Here is a 20,196-nt window from a genome sequence, read left to right on the forward strand (position 1 = left end):
TTTTAGTAATTAGAAATACAATATAGAATCACTGGTTTAAAAGAACTGGAAGGTACCTAAAAGGGATCAGCATACATAAGTTAAAATGAAAAGCTAAATCTGTAATGGTGTCAATATTAAAGAAAATGCATTTTGAATTTAAAAAAGAGATAGAAACTTTCCTCTTCTGTATCAGCACCTCCCAAACATTTCCAAATTCAGTTGTTTTTAATCTTAGGAACCAGAGTAAACTTTAATAATAGTTCACATGTTAAAAGAATAAACCTATGATGAATACATATCTTTGTGTACCAAATGAAAAAATATACAATGCAGTGAAACTCAAATACATATACAAAGTGATTTTTTTGTGCATTTTTGATCAAGAGGTTTATATTCTATATTAAACAATAATATAAAAGAAGCAATATATAGTTTCTGATAAAGCAACTGAAAAGCTCTCTTAGATGTCTTTTATAATAAAAGCTAATGGTATATGTAAGATGGTATAGGTTGGATCAAGCCTATTGAGCTATGTTTTAACAAATGCCTATGTGAAATAATTTAAAAATTCTTCTGTAGAAATTAAATGAGCATATCTAAATGTGGAGTAATATTACTACATGGTTTAACTATAACCCAGTAGTAGTATTTAGTAAATTCAAGCAGAACACATGTACTGTTATCATAAATAGACAAATTCTTTAAATTATAATAGCATATTTGAAGACAAAATCAAGAAACTATACATGTTAACAAATGATATAACCATGCATACATATATCTGCTTATTAAACACTGAAGCAAAAGAACTAAGCTGTTGTGCACTCTTCATAGGTGCTTGGTATTTTACTCTGTTCTGATGGAAGCACTTTGTATGTTTGCATGGAAACATAAAACAATATTTAATTGACAATTTGGTCATGCACCTGTATTTTTTAAATTTAGGGTTACATTTTCTTCTTTTCTGATTGTTCAGTAGATTCTGACTTTGGTGCAGGAAACGCTTGATGATACAGATGTCTGTGGGTTGCTGCCGCACTGTAAAGCTTGTATAAAGCCTAGAAATAAAATAATCAAGATTATTTTAAAAAATGATAAAACACTTTATTAAATACACAGATAAAAACTTTTTCCTTTTAGTGTAATTTATGGTACTATATAAAATTCAGCATGCTAAATTTGGAATCCTTAGTAATCTGTATAACATATATACTAATAACTAGTATCTCAGCAGTCAAAAGTATTTTCAACTCTCCAGTGTGTTGATATTACTACTTCTGTGGGTTGATCTCTATGGTAAATGTTCTGTCCTCAGACTGCATTTTCTTTTACCGTTCCCACCTTTTGGATCAGAGCTTCCTAACCCACTGTGCCCCACAGATGTGGAAAACTCATATTGTGAATATTATTAGTTTTAGAGGAATTATAGGAGCTTATAACTTGTGATTGCCAATAGCAAATTTATTACACACAGGTAGAACACTTGCTATTGCACCTTCTTGATAGGTTTTTCAGAAAGGGACCACTTTTTATTCTCCATAATTTCCTGATATGGTCATGCAAATAAGCACATTTGTTACCCCTTCCCCACCACATGGGCTTTCTCAAATATGCTCTCTTTCCTTGCTTCCACTAATCAGTTCATAGCTTACAAAACCTTTATTCAGAAACATTACCACATTACCTTAGAAAGTCTTTCTTCATTATAACTACCTGTCGTCGTTATTTGTCTGTGTAACAGTGTTTGAATATAGAAATGTTTACATACTGCTTTCTGAAGTGTCCATAAATATTTTTATGTTTTTTTAACCCCTCAGCTAGTGTCTAAAATTCATTGCCTCCTCTGACTTTCACATAATGAACACTCAGTTAAGACCAATTTATCTGATGAAATTCTAGAGTATTTAAAAGTCTGAGTATTTTTAAAAGCTGGATAAAAGCTTGATACCCTTAAACAGAATTTCCAGGAAATTCCATTCATTTTTATCTTTTTGAGTCTATATGGCTATTTTCTTAAGTCTGAATTATACCATGATCAATTTACAAATGCATACTGGCACAACCTTAGTTCTATTCTGATTCTAATACATTCAGTTTAATCCATGTTTTCTTAAAAGTTCCTATTTTTTCTTAAGATTTGATTTACAAAGTTGAAATTTATTTTTACTGTTTTAGTAAATTCATTTTACTGAATTTTACATAAAATAATTCCTTGTTGACTTATAAATATTAAATATATACTTGGTATCTGATTGGCAGACATAATCTAGTTATATATAAAACAGCAGAAACCAAGGAAAGAATTATGTACTGTCACTGTAGTTGCTGAAGATCAATTTTGCTTTCTGAAAGTAATGACCTAAATGATTCCACAGAAATAACTTTTCTTATGTGAAAATGATTACTTCTTAGAAACTTAGATTCTTCCTCAGATACAGACTTTCTACACATGTGCAGTGGGAGAAATGAACACTAATTTACAGGTCAGGTCCAAGGTATGCCAAGAAAGTTAGTTATACTACATGCTGGCCTGAAACCTGCTTAAGGTGGTACGGATAACTCATTCAGAAGCCAGAGTTGAAAATCACTTCTAAAGGTTGTAGCTCCATTGACTCTGCATTAGTTAAGTTTCCTCAAGATTTTCATAACTACTTGTTTCACTCCGCAGTAGAACAAAATGTCCAATGTTAGAGCTTAAGATTTTTGAAAATTTCTAAACATTCAGAAATAAAATATTCATGGTAATCAATTCTTGTGTTTCATATGTGGATAAAATAATATGTTCAGAGTAAATTAAATATTTTAAAACTTATCTACATTGAGACATCCTTTAATGACTAGTTGGTTTGTAAAATAAGACAATCATAATGTTTATAAATATATGAGTAGCTGTTAATTTAAGAAAGATTTAACTTACCTCATTTGTACTTCCCTGTGGTAAAGGCAGATTAAAGGGGAGAAAAGAGAAGTATATATCCTGCTTCATTAATAGCACTATGATAATCAATCTTATTTATATTAGTAAGTTGTGAGCATTTAAGAACAAATACACCTTGAGGGAGGGGACATGTGTATACCTACAGCTGATTCATGTTGATGTATGGCAGAACCCAACACAACTTGGTAAAGCAGTTACTTCCAGTTAAAAATATTTAGAACATATACCCCTGCAGACTTCTTTGATTTAGATTACATATTTAATCAGAATCCTCTGAAGAACCCACTTCTATATTCATCACAGGTTTCGGCATCATATTCTAGGAGGGCTTTGGGATTTACCTCAAATAGCCCCTCTGCATCTTTTGAGGTTGAGGGGCTTTCTGAGGCAGTGGCTCAGAGGATCCAATTTTAATTAATTCTTTTCCAGTAGTGCTACCATTTATCAGTACATATCTCACCCAGATTCTTCAAAGACACACGGCAAATCCATCAGTTACAGTTTGGTTTTAAAGAGTATAAACATACTCAATGCTGAGAGAACTGTAGCTGTTACTTGCTACCTGCAGACCATAAATATTCACAAGTCTTAACTCCAAAATTTTATTAAAATCTCAACTTTAGTTTCACTAAATTCCCCGAAATTTTCATGCGGTAATTGAAGACACTTCCAGGATGAAAGGTGAGATGATTTTTATTATGGCATGTTTATAATTGTTTCCCCTGTCCATAATCAATTATTTGAATAGCAGACCATGGTGACCCTGGGTTGGTTAGTTGGACCATAAAGGACACCTGACCCAGAAGCAGCTGACCTAGAGGTTGACCTGGACTCGTTTTAGGGCCTGGTACAAATGAATAGTTCAAAGAGACAATCTGAAGTAATCAGATACTGTGTTGAGGGGTTTTACTAAAAGAGACAGTGATAGGACTTCAGATGGACATTTATATATGCTCCTAACAATGGTTCTACGAAGGCCTACAAGACCTTCTAAAACTAACACCCAAAAAAGATATCCTCTTCATAATAAGGAACTGGAATGCAAAAGTAGGAAGTCAAGAGCTACCTGGAGTTACAGGCAAATTTGGCCTTGGAGTACAAAATGAAGCAGGTCAATGTACAAAACAAAGCAGGTCATAGACTAACAGTTTTGCCAAGAGAACGCACTGGTCACAGCAAAAACCCTCTTCCAACAACACAAGAGAAGACTGTACACATGGACATCACCAGATGGTCAACACCAAAATCAGACTGATTATATTCTTTGCAGCCAAAGATGGAGAAACTCTATACAGTCAGCAAAAACAAGACTGGGAGCTGACTGTGGCTCAGACCAGGAACTCTTTATTGCCAAATTCAGACGTAAATTGAAGAAAGTAGGGAAAACCACTAGACCATTCAGGTATGACCTAAATCAAATCCCTTACAATTATACAGTGGAAATGACAAATAGATTCAAGGGACTGGATCTGATAGAGTGCCTGAAGAACTATAGACAGAGGTTCATGACATTGTACAGGAGGCAGTAATCAAGACCATCCCCAAGAAAAAGAAATGCAAAAAGGCAAAATGGTTGTCTGACGAGGCCTCACAAATAGCTGAGAAAAGAAGAGAAGTGAAAGGCAAAGGAGAAAAGGAAAGATACAGCCCTTTGAGTGCAGATTTCCAAAGAACAGCAAGGAGAGATAAGAAAGCCTTCCTCAGTGATCAATGCAAAAAAAAATAGAGGAAAACAACAAAATGGGAAAGATCTTGTCAGGAAAATTAGAGATACCAAGGGAACATTTCATGCAAAGATGAGCACAATAAAGGATAGAAATGGTAGGGACCTAACAGAAGCAGAAGATACTAAGAAGAGGTGGCAAGAATACACAGAAGAACTATACAAAAAAGATTTTCATGACCCAGATAACCACAATGGTGTGATCACTCACCTAGAGCCAGACATCCTGGAATGCGACGTCAAGTGAGCCTTACGGAGCATCTCTGTGAACAAAGCTAGTGGAGGTGATGGAATTCCAGTTGAGCTATTTCAATCTAAGATGATGCTGTGAAACTGCTGGACTCAATATGCCAGCAAATCTGTAAAACTCAGCAGTGGCCATAGGACTGGAAAAGGTCAGTTTTCATTCCAGTCCCAAAGAAAGGGAATGTCAAAGAATGTTCCAACTACTGCATAATTGCACTCATGTCACACACTAGCAAAGTAATGCTCAAAATTCTCCAAGTCAGGCTACAACAGTATATGAACCACGAACTTCCAGATGTTCAAGCTGGTTTTAGAAAAGGCAAAGGAACCAGAGATCAAATTGCAAACATCTGTTGGATCATCAAAAAAGCAAGAGAGTTCCAGAAAAACACCTACCTTTGCTTTATTGACTACACCAAAGCCTTTGACTGTGTGGATCACAACAAACTGTGGGAAATTCTTAAAGAGATGGGAATACCAGACCACCTGACCTGCCTCCCCAGAAATCTGTATGCAGGTCAAGAAGCAACAGTTAGAACTGGACATGGAGCAACAGGCTGGTTCCAAATTGGGACAGGAGTACGTCAAGGCTGTATATTGTCACCCTGCTTATTTAACTTATATGCAGAGTACATCATGCAAAAAGGCAGGCTGGATGAAGCACAAGTTGGAATCAAGATAGCTGGGAGAAATATCAATAACCAGATATGCAGATGACAGCACCCTTATGGCAGAAAGCAAAGAACTAAAGAGCCTCTTGATGAAAGTGAAAGAGGACAGTGAAAAAGTTGGCTTAAAACTCAACATTCAGAAAACTAAGATCATGGCATCTGGTCCCATCACTTCATGGCAAATGAATGGTGAAGCAATGGAAACAGTGACAGAATTTATTTTGGGGGGCTCCAAAATCACTGCAGATGGTGACTGCAGCCATGAAATTAAAAGACACTTGCTCCTTGGAAGAAAAGCTATGACCAACCTAGACAGCATATTAAAAAGCAGAGACATTACCAACAAAGGTCCGTCTCGTCAAGGCTATGGTTTTTCCAGTAGTCATGTATGGATGTGAGAGTTGCACTCTAAAGAAAGCTGAGCACCGAAGAATCGATGCTTTTTAACTGTGGTGTTGGAGAAGACTCTTGAAAGTCCCTTGGACTGCAAGGAGATCCAACCAGTCCATCCTAAAGGAGATCAGTCCTGAATATTCATTGGAAGGACTGATGCTGAAGCTGAAACTCCAATACTTTGGCCACCTGATGGGAAGAACCGACTCACTGGAAAAGACCTTGATTCTGGGCAAGATTGAAGGCAGGGGGAGAAGGGGACGACAGAGGATGAGATGGTTGGATGGCATCACCAACACGATGGACATGAGTTTGAGTAGGCTCTGGGAGTTGGTGAGGGACAGGGAAGCCTGGTGTGCTTAAGTCCATGGGGTCGCAAAGAGTCTGACACAACGGAGCGACTGAAGTGAACTGAACAAAACCAAGGGCTTCCCTGGTAGCTCAGCTGGTAAACAATCTACCTGTAATGCAGGAGAGCCCGGTTTGATTCCTGGGTCAGAAAGATCCCCTGGAGAAGGGATAGGCTATCCACTCCAGTACCCTTGGGCTTTCCTAGTGGCTCAGATGGTAAAGAATCTGCCTACAGTGAAGGAGATGTGGGTTCAGTCCCTGGGTTGGGACGATCCCCTGGAGGAGGGCATGGCAACCCATTCCAGTATTCTTGCCTGGAGAATCCCCACGGACAGAGGAGCCTGGTAGGCTGCAGTCCGTGGGGTCGCAAAGAGCTGGACACGGCTGAGCAATCAAGCGCAGCACAACAAAACCAATGAGAGTCAAATGGCAGGTCTTAAGTGTGATGTCATCAACAAATAACCGAGCCACAATCAGCTAAATAAAAACTCAACTGTGTTTTCCCTCCACTTTAGGGATAAGAAAAACACTACCTAATCCATGTATTTTTGAAAAACAGTGAGATGTTGACTGGAAAACTATTTCTATAGTTTGTATCTGGCCATCTTGACAAACTCTATATAAAATTCTTAAAGTCATGTTTACTTCTATATTTTACAATATCTAACATAGTGTCTGGAACACAGGTAGCATTCAAATAGGTGCTGCATTTAGTTGAAGAGAATTCAGTGTTCCTACCTGGTCCCACAAGGCTGCTGCCACTTGGTCTATTACAGCTCCCAGCTCTCGGTATTCTCCAGAGTACCGGATGTATGCCCAGGTGCACAGGGTGATAAGGGTCAGTCCCATTATCATATTGCATAGGCTAGCTATGATGTCCAAACCAATGAATCCAGTCACACCAGCAATCACATATGTGATAAAGATGACAACAAACAGTGTGGCTGGGGTACGAGCTGCATGGAAGATATTTTTGCTATCATTGTGCTTGATATACTGGATGTAGAGTTCATCTATTTCAGTCTCCAGCTGTTGCAAGTAACGGCGGCTAAATTCCTCCCCGCCCATCTTCTTCACCCCTCGAAATAGCTTCACAGATTCTTCCTTAAGCTCCAGGTGTTTGGTCTGCAGGTCATTAGGGGCCAGAAATGGTTTGTCACCGCCACAGATCTGTATTGAGTAGGAAGTATTATTTATGCAGTGCACAGTAAAACTAGCAACTATATCACAATTTTGCACTTAAGCTGAATCTGTTAGAACACATTAATAATGAGAAGGAGCCTACATTTTATTTTGTCAACCCACATCTTTCCACATTTCATTTCTATAAGTGGGACTGGTATAAGGGAGACTATAAGTGGGACTGGTAACTTTATAGGTGAAATAGTAAAGCCTTAATTTTTATTCTCAACACAGATTGGAATATCCATTACTTAGTCCAATTTCCTCAAGGTGAAAAGGTTTCACTGATTTTTGTTTGGAGTCCATTCAGTATTTTCTTCAAGAGACTAAATGGAAACACGTTAAATGTTCATGGACCACTTTTTCAACTTTTTTTCAAAAGTTACAAGAGAAATCGCAATTACCTATACGGTTAACTTTGGTTGAGATTTAAATATACATAGGAGACTCTCCATTTCCCCTTTAATTATGTCATAAACACCAGACCATATACTATATATCCCTTGATTCCAAGGCTCTACCAATTTGAGGTGCAATTTTGATTTTATAACATTTTCAGTGGAAAGAAAACTCATCACATTAATAGATATACACAATAATCATTAGATGCTTCCTAATTTAGAATGTTACTAGTAAAAAGAGGAAATATAGTACTTAGAAATATTGGCCCTTGTGGTTTATTTTTTTCTAACAGGTTTTTATACTTAAGATAGAAATTGGACTTGTGGAATATGGGGAGGTATAGTGGAGAGGGTATCATGTTATTTTAGCTACTTTAGATCTTATAAATAGTGGGAAAATCTGTATTCTTCCACCCCCACAATGTGAATTTTAAAAAGAAATATAGAGAGAATTCATTTAAAATACATTTAAATTTTGCACGTCGTGTTCCCTTCATTTGTGATTAAAGTACTTTAGGAATACAATAAAAAGAAATGTGATACACATAGGCTGAGAAAGTATAAGTCAGGGCCACTTCCGCATGTGTATACAGTGTAACATGGAAGAAGAAAAGAATGAGTTCATGGAAGAAATACTGATTTTATTTAAAATGTGAGTTAAAATATTCTTACCTCTTCCATTTTTTTATTGTATGTATCCTTGGCAGTTGCGACGGCTGCTAAATTATTAGCTTCTGCTGTGGCCTTTGGACAAAGTACAAAGTATGATGTAAAATGGAATTCATATTTATTAAACTTCCACATATATACACACAATGTGCAAGAAATATGCAAGAACTCAAGGTCACCAGATAATTTAAAAAGTGCCGAAATACTTCTGTATCTTTTAAAATTAGTAAAATTAAAATTTCAAAATGTATAAAATATAGCTTACTCAATAAACCATAGTTCGAAAATGAATTTTCATTTGGAAGACTATTCATCTAAAAAATATTTTTAAGCCTTTCACCAAATGTGTCTGTGTGGGAGAATCTATAAATCCAGACACATGGGAAATAATATATACATTTTATATATCCTAATGGGCTTCCCAGGCAGCACTAGTGGTAAGGAACCTGCCTGCCAGTGCAGGTAGACATAAGAGACACAGGTTTGATCCCTGGGTCAGGAAGATCGCCCTGAGAAGGGCATAGCAACCCACTCTGGTATTCTTGCCTGGAGAATCTCATGGACAGAGGAGCCTGGCAGGCTGCAGTCCACAGGGTCATACAGAGGTGGACACAACTGAAGCAACTTAGCACGCATGTTCTCATACATAAAAATATGTCAGCTTTAAAGATTACTACTGATAGAACAATGTATCACTGATAACATAAAGGAAGCATTAAGATTCAGAAATTTAAAAAGTATGGGAAAAGTGAGTTTTTCCTTTCTTGAATGTTTATTTGTAGAGGCCACTTGTTTAAAACCTGGACCTACTTTTCTTGTCACTCGTATGAATCTAAACCACAGTATGAGTCTTTTCTAAACAAATTTACTACAAAGAGAATGAAGACTCTCTTGCATCTCAGCACAAGTGAGGGTGCTATATGTGTATATGAAAGTGATTAGATGAATCATTTGCACAAGTGAGTAGTTATTAGAAAAATAATCTGATATATCACTCCATCCATTATTTTTATATGGTGATTTCTGACAGCCAGATTGGAGCATATCTTTAACTTAGCTTTAGTGACAGAATGTTTTAGAATGTCAAGACTCCTGATGAATAAATACCTGTAACATGGATTTGGGATGTGGTAATTCTTCACCTTGATAGATCTTTATATAAGCCTAAAAAATAGGAAAGAAAAACTCATGTTCAAGTAATTCCGTTCAATATCTATGTTAAATTGTATTCTGAGGTCTAAGGTCTTGACAATTCAAAAAAATTAGATCTTGACAGTTTCAGGAAATATTATCTTTCTCATACTTTTAATTCCCTCTTATTAGTTCTTGTTCCCTTTTCCTGAAAAGTCCTTTGCACACATTTGCCAATCTCAGTCTTCGCAAAGGCTTACCTACCTTACCTCCTTTAAAACTTTCTCAGATCCCTCTGCTAGGAGTAATGTTTTCAGTTACCCACAGAAATCTGTACCTGCTGCCTCCTCAAGCTTTATGGAACAGATCTGTTCAAGGGCCCTGAGTTTCCTACTAAAATTCTACACTCCTCCACAGTGTTTTATGCACAGCAAGAATTCAAGCCTTTGTGATCCTGGGAAACACCTCCTCCCCCTAAAAAGAAGCAAGACTTTTCCAACTCCGAGATACATTTCTGTTTTGAAATATATTCCCCTCAAGATAAAAGGTGACAGTAAAGTTACCTCAAGTTTTCTCAAAAAATAATTTCAGAAAGCAAGCTCCTCTTGAGAGTCTAATTTTTTAAATCATTTGTATATATTCCTCATACCTTTGTCCCCTCATATTATATGGAGTCTATAATTTTCTGTTGTTTTAGGAAGGAACTGCATTCCCAAACATGTCAAATCTAAATACTCACAAGTGCTCTAGAAATGAGAATGATACCTTGAAGTACTCTACCAGACCTCGGCAGGTGATTTTGTTCCCATTGATCTCTTTAATGTCTAGGCTCTCGGGACTAAGCAGCCAAGGAATGAGGATTTTCAAGTTTTTGATGAATTCATCATCTATTTCTAAAGTAAAAGAAAATTCACCATTATTTAAAAATTTTTAAAGTCTTTCATGGAATACCATAAAACATCTGGTAATTACCTCTATTTTCCCCCCAGTGATAAAGCTATCACTCACCTTCTGATCATCTAAATTACTCCTGAAACCCACTTTTCTCAGGGTGAACTATACTCCTTGCCCAACTCCTATTGCTGGTCTTTCTCATCTCCACTCTGATTACATATTTATTTTGTCTTTCACCTATAAAATAGCTTTCTTGATATTAAACAATACACAAATGTTTCACACTCTATTCACATAAGGATGTCATGCATTCTGATGCCTTTAAGTCTTGTTCATGGTTTTATACAGAGAGAGTCATAAATGGAAGAAGGGCAGACATTTACTGTCTTATAAGATGTATTCCCTCCAGAAAGTATATCCAAAAGTTTTCTGTGTTTACTGTGCCAATCTTATGAAAAGTGTATAGAACTGTGTAAGGTGTGTTAGCTAATACTCAAGTTCAAAAAGAAGTGAAATTAGGGCTTCCTCTACTAGTGAAACTCAGCAACACAAAATAAAACTGTAAGAAAAGCAATGGAGGCCTTTTAGCTAGCTGATCAGAAGTAGTCTGAGTTACTTAGTACAACTAATGGTGACTGCAGCCGTGAAATTAAAAGACGCTTACTCCTTGGAAGGAAAGTTACGGCCAACCTAGACAGCATATTAAAAAGCAGAGATATTACTTTGCCAATTAAGGTCCGTCTAGTCAAGGCTATGGTTTTTCCAGTGGTCATGTATGGATGTGAGAGTTGGACTATAAATAAAGCTGAGCGCCAAAGAATTGATGATTTTGAACTGTGGTGTTGGAGAAGACTCTTGAGAGTCCCTTGGACTGCAAGGAAATCCAACCAGTCCATTCTAAAGGAGATCAGTCCTGGGTGTTCATTGGAAGGACTGATGTTGAAGCTGAAACTCCAATCCTGTGGCCACCTGATGTGAAGAGCTGACTCATTGGAAAAGACCCTGATGCTGGGAAAGATTGAGGGCAGGAGGAGAAGGAGATGACAGAGGATGAGATGGTTGGATGGCATCACCAACTCGATGGACATGGGTTTGGGTGGACTCCGGGAGTTGGTGATGGACAGGGAGGCCTGGCGTCCTGTGGTTCATGGGGTCGCACAGAGTCAGACACGACTGAGTGACTGAACTGAACTGATTACACATAACCCATTTTATAGTATTAGGTTTAAGTTTAGCATTACAAATTTAGCAAAGTAACACAGAAAACATATTCAGAGTAGTCTTTTGAACACAGCAATAATTTTTTAAATCATACGTAAAAAGCAGAGACTTGGTATATCCAGAGACTTGGTATCTAAGCAAATGCAGTAACTGCCTCTGATTTTTAAAAACCTGAATTTCAGCAGTCACTGAGTTTTCAGGCTTTGGGATTGGTGATTTCTAAGGTCTTAAGGATAAAGATTCAAACTTTATGACTGTGTTTTGCATATTCTCTGCTTGTTATTATGACCCCGGTATACACTGAAATACCAGTTTATATAAGAATTTATGGTTCTTTTCTTTTGCTGACTGTTTTATGACATGTATGAGCATTATGTTGGAAATTCTTCCAATGTATCTTTCTTCATGTTTTGTACAGCTTTGAAATTTGTGTCCATATTTTATGAGGACTTGGACAGGAGTTTATTCAAATTTATTTTTCTGTTTGCATTGTACCAGTTTTTACTGGTAACTGTGCTCTGTATTTGGAGAAGGAAATGGCAACCCACTCCAGTATTCTTGCCTAGAGAATCCTGTGGACAGAGAAGCCTGGTGGGCTTGTCCATAGGGTCGCACAGAGTCAGACACAACTGAAGCGGCTTAGCATGCATGCGTGCATGCATACATGCATGCATTGGAGAAGGAAATGGTGACCGACTCCAGTATTCTTGCCTGGAGAATCCCAGGGACAGAGGAGCCTGATGAGCTGCAGTCTACGGGGTCGCTCAGAGTCGGACATGACTGAAGTGACTCAGCATACATGCATGTGCTCTGTATTATTGTAGGTTTATTCAGATGTATTTATTATGGTGGTTTGCTTCTTAGTTACCAATTTTCACTGAAATACTGGTATATGTATTATATTATCATGTTCCTTTGTTGTGTTTTATTGCCTATTATATATCTGTATTCACTGATGCTAATAGGTTTCTTTTTTACTATACGATTTTATGCTTTTTTCAACATTAGTAGAATAATGCTATATATCTAGAATATATGAATTCTTCTGGAATATCTGTATAAAACAAAGAAGGTTTCTCCTTCTAAAACCACTTTAAAATCACTTTCAAAACATGCAAATACTTAAATTCCATTCCTCCCTAAATTTCCTTGTAAAATTGTAATGGAAGAAGATACACATTCTGGCACCAAGTGTATTAATTATCAAAGTAACCAGCACAGTATCACACATTTGGACAAAAAATGTGTTCTGACAATAGCATTAGCCATATAACTTCGTTCTCACCAAAGCCAGGTATTCCAATATTTGATTCAGAAAATATGAACAATATATTCATGACATACACAAGTGGGAGCTCTTGCTAACAATATTAGTGGAAGACAAGTAAATACATGACCCAGAACATCTGCAGACCAGTTCAGATCAATTTGCGGAGGTGTGCTCATCAGCCTTGGCTCACTGCAAATGTTCAGTAATATGTGTGGCTGGATGATTATTCATGATGATGTTCTGTTTTCATCATTTCTTCAAGAATTTTTGTCACAAGAGTAAAACCTTGCTAGGAATTCAGGATCTAAGTCAAAGTAGTTATCTGTAACAATAATTGAGGACACGATACATGCTTTATAAGAATTCCACACAGCAGATGCACCTATGGTGTAGGGCTGCTGTGGAAACTAACCAAGATATTTTTTCAGGATCATTTGACTCTGACAAGTCATGAGAAATACATCTTTAAAAATAATAACCTTGCACTGTGGTTTGGCTATGCTTTCTGAAGTCTAACTGGAGCTGTTAAGGAAGCAGCTCCCCAATTTATGATGTGGTTACCTGGTCATTCTACAGGTGGTATTATAACACAGAACCACCTCATAAAAAGGTTAACTCCTTGTTAATTACAAGATTGGATTTGCTATATAAGGGGACATATTCAGTAGACACTTGGTAAGAATTGGTCAAATACATCATGGATGAATGTGATTCAGTGCTTTTGGTCCTTTTGATTTCCTAAATGGGAAGTGATTAAACTAATAGCAATTAAATATAATCATAGTATTATAAGTTTTAAATAACACTGGAAATAGTAAGATAGGATAATAATTTTGATAATGTGGGGGACCATGAACAAATAATAACAATTACTACTATTGATAAATGAACTAGCAAATTATTTCTGTAAGTGTATTGAAAGAGTATGTGAGAAACTATCATCAAAGAATTTCTGCACAACTGTTTATTCAAAGAAGTTTCTTCCCCTGGAGGCAACCACTCAGATGACAGCCCTCTGGAGAACAGCTTGGCCAGAAGACAAGACATTCTGGATAGAAATAACACCATATTATAAGATTCAGGATGGGATGAAAAACTGATGTAGACAGCAGACTCAAAACTTCCCAAGGAAACACTGAGGCAAACTAGAACGTTTTGGCACACAGAGGGATTTAGCAGTAGTCTTGTAAAGCCTCATTAAAATGGAACTTTTGACAGGCAACTGAAGCTGCCTTTCATTTCTCTTTCCCTCAGGCTAGCCACTTTGGTAAACTTGCAACTCATGGGTAACTGTAAACCAATTCTGAGTCAACATACGTTTAGATTATGAGTAAAATGTGATAGAGAACAAATCTATTAAAAAGTGTGATTTATATCGGCATGATTTATGTTAAACTCTTTCCCTGAATTCTTTCATTGCAAAATGTATCTGTTAATTTAAGAACTGTAGCTGTGTACTACAGGAAAGGAGCAGGCAGGGTACTTTTTTGTCCCAATAAAGGACTGTTGTTGAAGGCCTGCTCCTGCTCTGCCTGCTTATGGCCCTCCAACCCCAGAGAAGAAAGAAAGGCCTTGTGGGAGCCCTCTCTTTATGTAATTTATTCAAAACACATTGAAGCCATTAGGTCACTGCACAGTATCGAGAGGTCTGTGTGCTCACTGGTGGGTTGGAATTCATAGTGACAGTGAAATTACAGGATCCTGAAATCCATGCATTAATATGTGCCTACAGTTGTCTTTCTGTCGTATAATGAAAAGACAATTTAAAACATGTATAAAAACAATTGTTGATGATTGAGAAATTGGGGATTCTATTTATGATATTAACTGCATGGTGAAATAAAAGGTATCTGAGAGAAAACACTATGGATACATGGGGAAAAAAAATTGGTTTGCTTTTCGAACTTGCCAGTTCCACAAAACTGAACACAAGTTGTTCAGCTGTCATTTTTAAAAGTAATTTTAAAGTCCTTTGAGAACTGTGCTGCAAGGCTTGTTATGCCACTGTCTCATTACCCCTGGCACAATGCAGAAAGGCCAGAGTAAATTAAGCATATGTTTGAATTTAGTGGTGTACTCAATGCTAGGCTTACAAATAAAAAAGTCAGAAATGTCTTTGTACTGAGGTAGGAAGGAGGTAGATAGGCCTCCCCCAGGATAAAGCAATTGGAGATTCATTCCCTACTGATGGAAACTCCCAAGTCAGGAGTAGCTGGACAATTAAGGGAGGAGGCTGGGCCTTGCCCAGACCAGGTATTTCTTGTTTGCGAAGTCAGGAGACCTCCCTGAACATGCATGTGCAGAAAAGGTTAATGGCAGGAGAAAGGGGGAGCAATGTCAAGGGATGCTCTACCCAGATGCCTTTGCGGTAGGATCCACCTTGGCTAAGAGGCATTGCACACATAGAAGGATCCCGAGGTACACCAAAGATGGACTGTGCACTAGGCAAATCAAAATGACTGGCCAAAGGAAACTTGGAAGAAACGCCCCATAAAAGTAATTCAAAATGCCACGAGGGTGCGACTCAGGGACTCTCCCTCTGAGTCTGCTTGTGTGTCCATCCACACATACTGCACTTTTTTTCCCCTCTTGATAAATACTTTCCTTGTTTCACTACTTTCCGTCTTTGTGGGAATTCTTTTCTGCAAAGTCAAAGGGCCAGGGCCCTTGTCACTGATCACTGGTCTAGTGGCTGGGATCTGGTGCTTTCACCACCGCAATCCAGCCCAATCTCTGGCTGGGAATCCAAGCCAGAGAATCTAAACCGTTGCAGGCTGAGGCCATGTGAGATCAGTACTACCTTGGATTAACTGCAAAGCAAATATCTAAAGACCTAATGATTATTAGGAAGGATTAGCTTCTGCTTCTGCAGACGCCTGCCTCCACCTCCTGATGCCCCCCTCCCCCCTTTTTTTAGACAATTTGAATTGCTTTGGAATCTTAAAACATTAGTCATATCTCTCTGTTTAAGAGATGATTACATACTATTACTCTGAAAAACACTTTGGGGCTTTTGGTTTTTTAAGAAATTAGTCCTCATCCAGAAGATGCTTTCATTATTAGTGAAATTTTTAATGATTTATAATTAAATTTTTCAGCAGCAGTTTGAAAGAGCTTCACTTCAATATTATGCAATATTTTTTCTATCTCTAATCATAATAATACAAATATTGCAATAATATAGACTTCTATTTTCCCTTTTAATATAAATAAGGAAAATGTAAAAAAATATATAAATAAGGAAAATGTAAAAGGAAGATATTAAGGAGCATTTCTCAATGCAGAGGTGAGCAGGAACCTCTGAGAAAGGGTGAGGGTTACTGCCCCCAGGTGAGTGCAGGATTTAGTCTGTTTTCTCTATGTACATATTCAGCACTCATAGAACCCCACAGTTCACCAAAGAGGTGCTCTAGCATGAGCTGGGGATTGTCCCCTGACAATTTCTAATCAGCACACTCAGATCAGTGAATAAACTAAACTAGCAGCTATAAGCCCAGTGGATAAAATGACATCTTTGTAATCAGACTTAGTGACATAAACACATTCACTAAAAGACAAACCTTTCAGTTTTCCATCAAAGTTTGGATTGGTAGCTACTTTTAGGCCAGGATGAGGTAGCAGAAAACAGGAAATTTTGGTGAAACAGGAATGGATGTGTTTTCGAACATTCTGTAGTTCTTCATGCTGGTTCCCTGAGACCTGTAGTAAATCATTCTGAAGTTTAAATGACTTTCAACACAAATCGAACTCCAAAAGAATTCTGTGGCATTTATATTTGCTATGTCTGGTCACAATGATAAAAAATGACATGACAGGGCTGATACTAAAAGTTTTGGGTCAATTTGCCACATAGCCACATTTAAGTATAGCATACACATGGCATTATCACTATAATCAACAAATGTCTACTCTTACTCAGAAGAGCCTTCCCGTTTTTTAGTACAAATTAGTGGGATTTTACTCCAGCTAGTTCCTGCAAATTCAAATTTTAATTCAAAGTACTCACAAAGACATGAGTAGATCATAAGATATTCCCACCTTCTTTTCAGGAAGGTACTCAAAGACAGCCTCTTGTCACTTGGTAGGTATACATTTAAATTCTAGAAAGACATCTGGATAGTTGGGTATTTACATACAAGCTAAATTGTCTCCTTTTTCCCTATGTATTAGAGAGTTAATAGTACAAATTATCCTAAAAATAACCATAGCCTTAAAAAGTAAGCTTAGAGATCCTGATTATCAAGATTTCTTTTTTTAATCTCCATTTTTTTTCTGATTACTCATTAGGTATTTTGGGGGATATCTGTTCAACTATTGAACTATCATGACATAGACAGTTAATAGCCTCATCCTAATATCACGTTCTGTGAACTACTAGCAAAATGTCCTAAGATTGACTCTGGGGATCTTAAAACTTAAATATTTTCTTAAATTGACTTTAAGCCTCTGCTAAACATGAATCCAGATGTTTGTACTGTCAATCTTCAACTGATTTAACTCTTCAAATTAAAGATTTTATCTTTAGGAATAAATCATTGTTTTATACATAGCTACAAAATAACTCTTTTTCTGAATCATAATTATGAATAATATTTAAAATTGTAATTGACATTTTATTAAGTATCACTCTTAGTTTGTTCACAGAGATACTATGAAGGTCAAATGACGTTGTGGCTATTGAGTATCTATTCAAGAAGTCACTTAACAAAAATAATTTTAGATCACTGTTGGGGAAATTTCATGCATCTAGACAGCTAACAAACCTTGAGGCGTTTTTCCAAGAATTTGGAGCCACCGTCAGATCCATATGAAAATTCGTATGGGAAGCTCCAGTCTCGAACGAGAAATATCAGACTCTAAGAGATAATAAGAAGAAAGGATTGATAAAGGAACTCTAAATTGCCTCCATCTGTTTTTTACTGAAATATATTTAATGATATTATTGCTATCTGAATAGTGTTCTTCTCCACATAAAGGAATTAAAAAGCAAACATAAAACCTAGGAAAGTTGTTTCTGAGCATTCACTCCTCTCTGAGATCATCCTACCTGTTTCCATGGAATGTGAATAGAAAGCTGCCCCCAAAATGACTGAAGTTACATAGTGCCATTCAGCCAGTTTGAGGCATATCTGTCAGTTTTCAGGAAGCTTTTTATGAAGATTCAAGTTTTATTTGAGGAAAGTTTTCCCCTTCCATCTGTCTAAGTATTTTCCTCTATTACATCTGTCCCATTCTCTTCTTCGGGGGTTCTCATCATGCATACCTGGTAGGCAGAGGGGCAGGAATCCAGGTTTTGTGGGGCCTGAAAGTTACACAATCTGTGTGGGGGAGAGGGCTCAATAGGAAAAAGGTATAAAAATAGGCTAAAAAGTTGATATTTATTTACAATGAGAAAAATAACAAATTACAAATTTTAAAACACTGACAAATACCACAAACACATTTGTAAAAATCATGAAAAATAACTAACATACCTTTGTAATACTTTTTTCTCCCACTTTTTGACTGCAAATGCTTTGATCACTTCTTCACATTACATGACAATTTTGAAATATTTTCTGTTAGAAAGCTAGCTCAGTCTTTCCTCTAACAAGGCCAAAATTTTTATTGTAAAAATTTTTTTTATTGTTAATAGTTTAGAAATATTTCAGCTTCACAACTTGTTATTTGTAATATCATATTTCTTCATCTGTTAAATAGAGATAATAAGGGAGCCAGCCTCACAGGACTACTAAATGAAATAGTATACAGAAGACATTCGAACAGTACCTGGTACATAATGCTATGTTAGTTACTTGATTTGATTTTAATGGCCACATAGTATTTTAGCACATGGATAGACCTAACTTATTTTGCATTCTCCTAGATGTTTTCCAGTTTTTCTAAGTACTATTCTAAGAAATGCATTGATAAACATCCCTGAAGCTGAGTATTTGTTTATATCCAGAAGGATTCTTATCAGGGACTGTGTTCCCCAAATTAGAACAATCATTAGAATCATTTGAGAGGCTTTTAAAAGTACAGAATTCTTGGGCCTCCCTCCACACCTACTGCAACCAAAGTTAAGAGCAGCTTTCCTTTATCAAGTGCCTATACCAAGTCAAGCACAATACCAGTATCATACACATGATGTATTTCATGCACTCCTGCCCCAGGAGAAGTTATAATTTATTAGTTTGTCTTAAAAGAGATTTATAAAAATCACCTTCACCCTCCAACCTGATGTTAATCAAGTAATTTTCTCAAAGCCACAAGGCCAGAGTAGAAGAGGTGGCATTTAAACTTGGGAAAATTCCTCCTGTACTGCCTCAAAATTAAGTATAGAACACATAGTTTACAATCTGACACATTAAAGCATTCTTTAATAAGTTAGATTAAGTTATACTTCAACTTTAGTATCTGGAAAAATGCAGGAAGTTGAGGGGAAAATTACAATATTTTACTGACATTAGCTATCTTTAAATGTCTAAGCGTTTACATCTCTGGGCTTGTAATTGAGCCTTTTAGTCTTGACCATTAAAATTGATACCGCTTTGAACTCTCTTTTAAGCTTTTCCATCCTTTCTTTCCCTTTATAGTTTATCTGTTGAAGAACCTACAAGTCTGACCTGGATAGATTTCCATAACCCAAACCTTGCTGACTGCATAGTCACAGGGCAGTTCAACATGTTCTTTCGTCCTCTGAATTTCCTACAAATTGGCAACTGGATACAGAGTCTTGATCTGACTCCAGTTTTATTTTTTGGCAAGACTCTATGAAGCAGAGTGTTCTTTTATTAGGAGGCACATCGTATATGATTATTTCTCCTTTGGTGAAGTTACGTCATCTTTGCTTAACTGAAGCTCATTCTTCAGATTTCTCATTAAGGGCTCATGGGAACAACATTCTTTGTATTCTTACATGCTAACAACATTTTGTGCCCTTGATAAGTGAAAGTCATTTTTGCTGGATATAAAATCCTTAGCTCACATCTTCTTTCCTTAAACAGGGACACAGCTTAGTTAGAATTATGGATATTTCTTGTTTCATTACAGTGTAAGTCCCCCCCCGCCCCTGTGTGTGTGTGTGTGTGTGTGTGTGTGTGTATGTCTGTGTGTGTGTGTGTTCTGTGGATTCTTGTGGG

At 36.9% G+C, this 20,196-nt stretch overlaps 1 protein-coding gene across 2 annotated transcripts in view; it reads right to left on the reverse strand.

Annotated features, from left to right (window-relative positions):
- Nucleotides 1–60: 60 nt before the first annotated feature.
- The window catches only part of ATL1 (atlastin GTPase 1), a 79,809-nt gene continuing 59,673 nt past the window's right edge, over nt 61–20,196 (reverse strand). Inside the window, exons 8-15 of one of the 2 annotated variants that reach the window (XM_061157395.1) lie at nt 17,836–17,928; nt 16,633–16,771; nt 10,453–10,580; nt 9,664–9,720; nt 8,560–8,631; nt 7,043–7,474; nt 2,900–2,914; nt 61–1,040 (exon numbers count right to left, since the gene is read on the reverse strand). In XM_061157395.1, coding sequence (XP_061013378.1) covers nt 930–1,040; nt 2,900–2,914; nt 7,043–7,474; nt 8,560–8,631; nt 9,664–9,720; nt 10,453–10,580; nt 16,633–16,771; nt 17,836–17,928 — 1,047 coding nt within the window. In that variant the 3' untranslated portion in view covers nt 61–929. The remainder of the gene's footprint in view (nt 1,041–2,899; nt 2,915–7,042; nt 7,475–8,559; nt 8,632–9,663; nt 9,721–10,452; nt 10,581–16,632; nt 16,772–17,835; nt 17,929–20,196) is intronic. The other variant, XM_061157396.1, reaches the window with a different exon arrangement.

Source organism: Dama dama, chromosome 12 (assembly GCF_033118175.1).
Source record: "Dama dama isolate Ldn47 chromosome 12, ASM3311817v1, whole genome shotgun sequence".
NCBI lineage: Eukaryota > Metazoa > Chordata > Mammalia > Artiodactyla > Cervidae > Dama > Dama dama.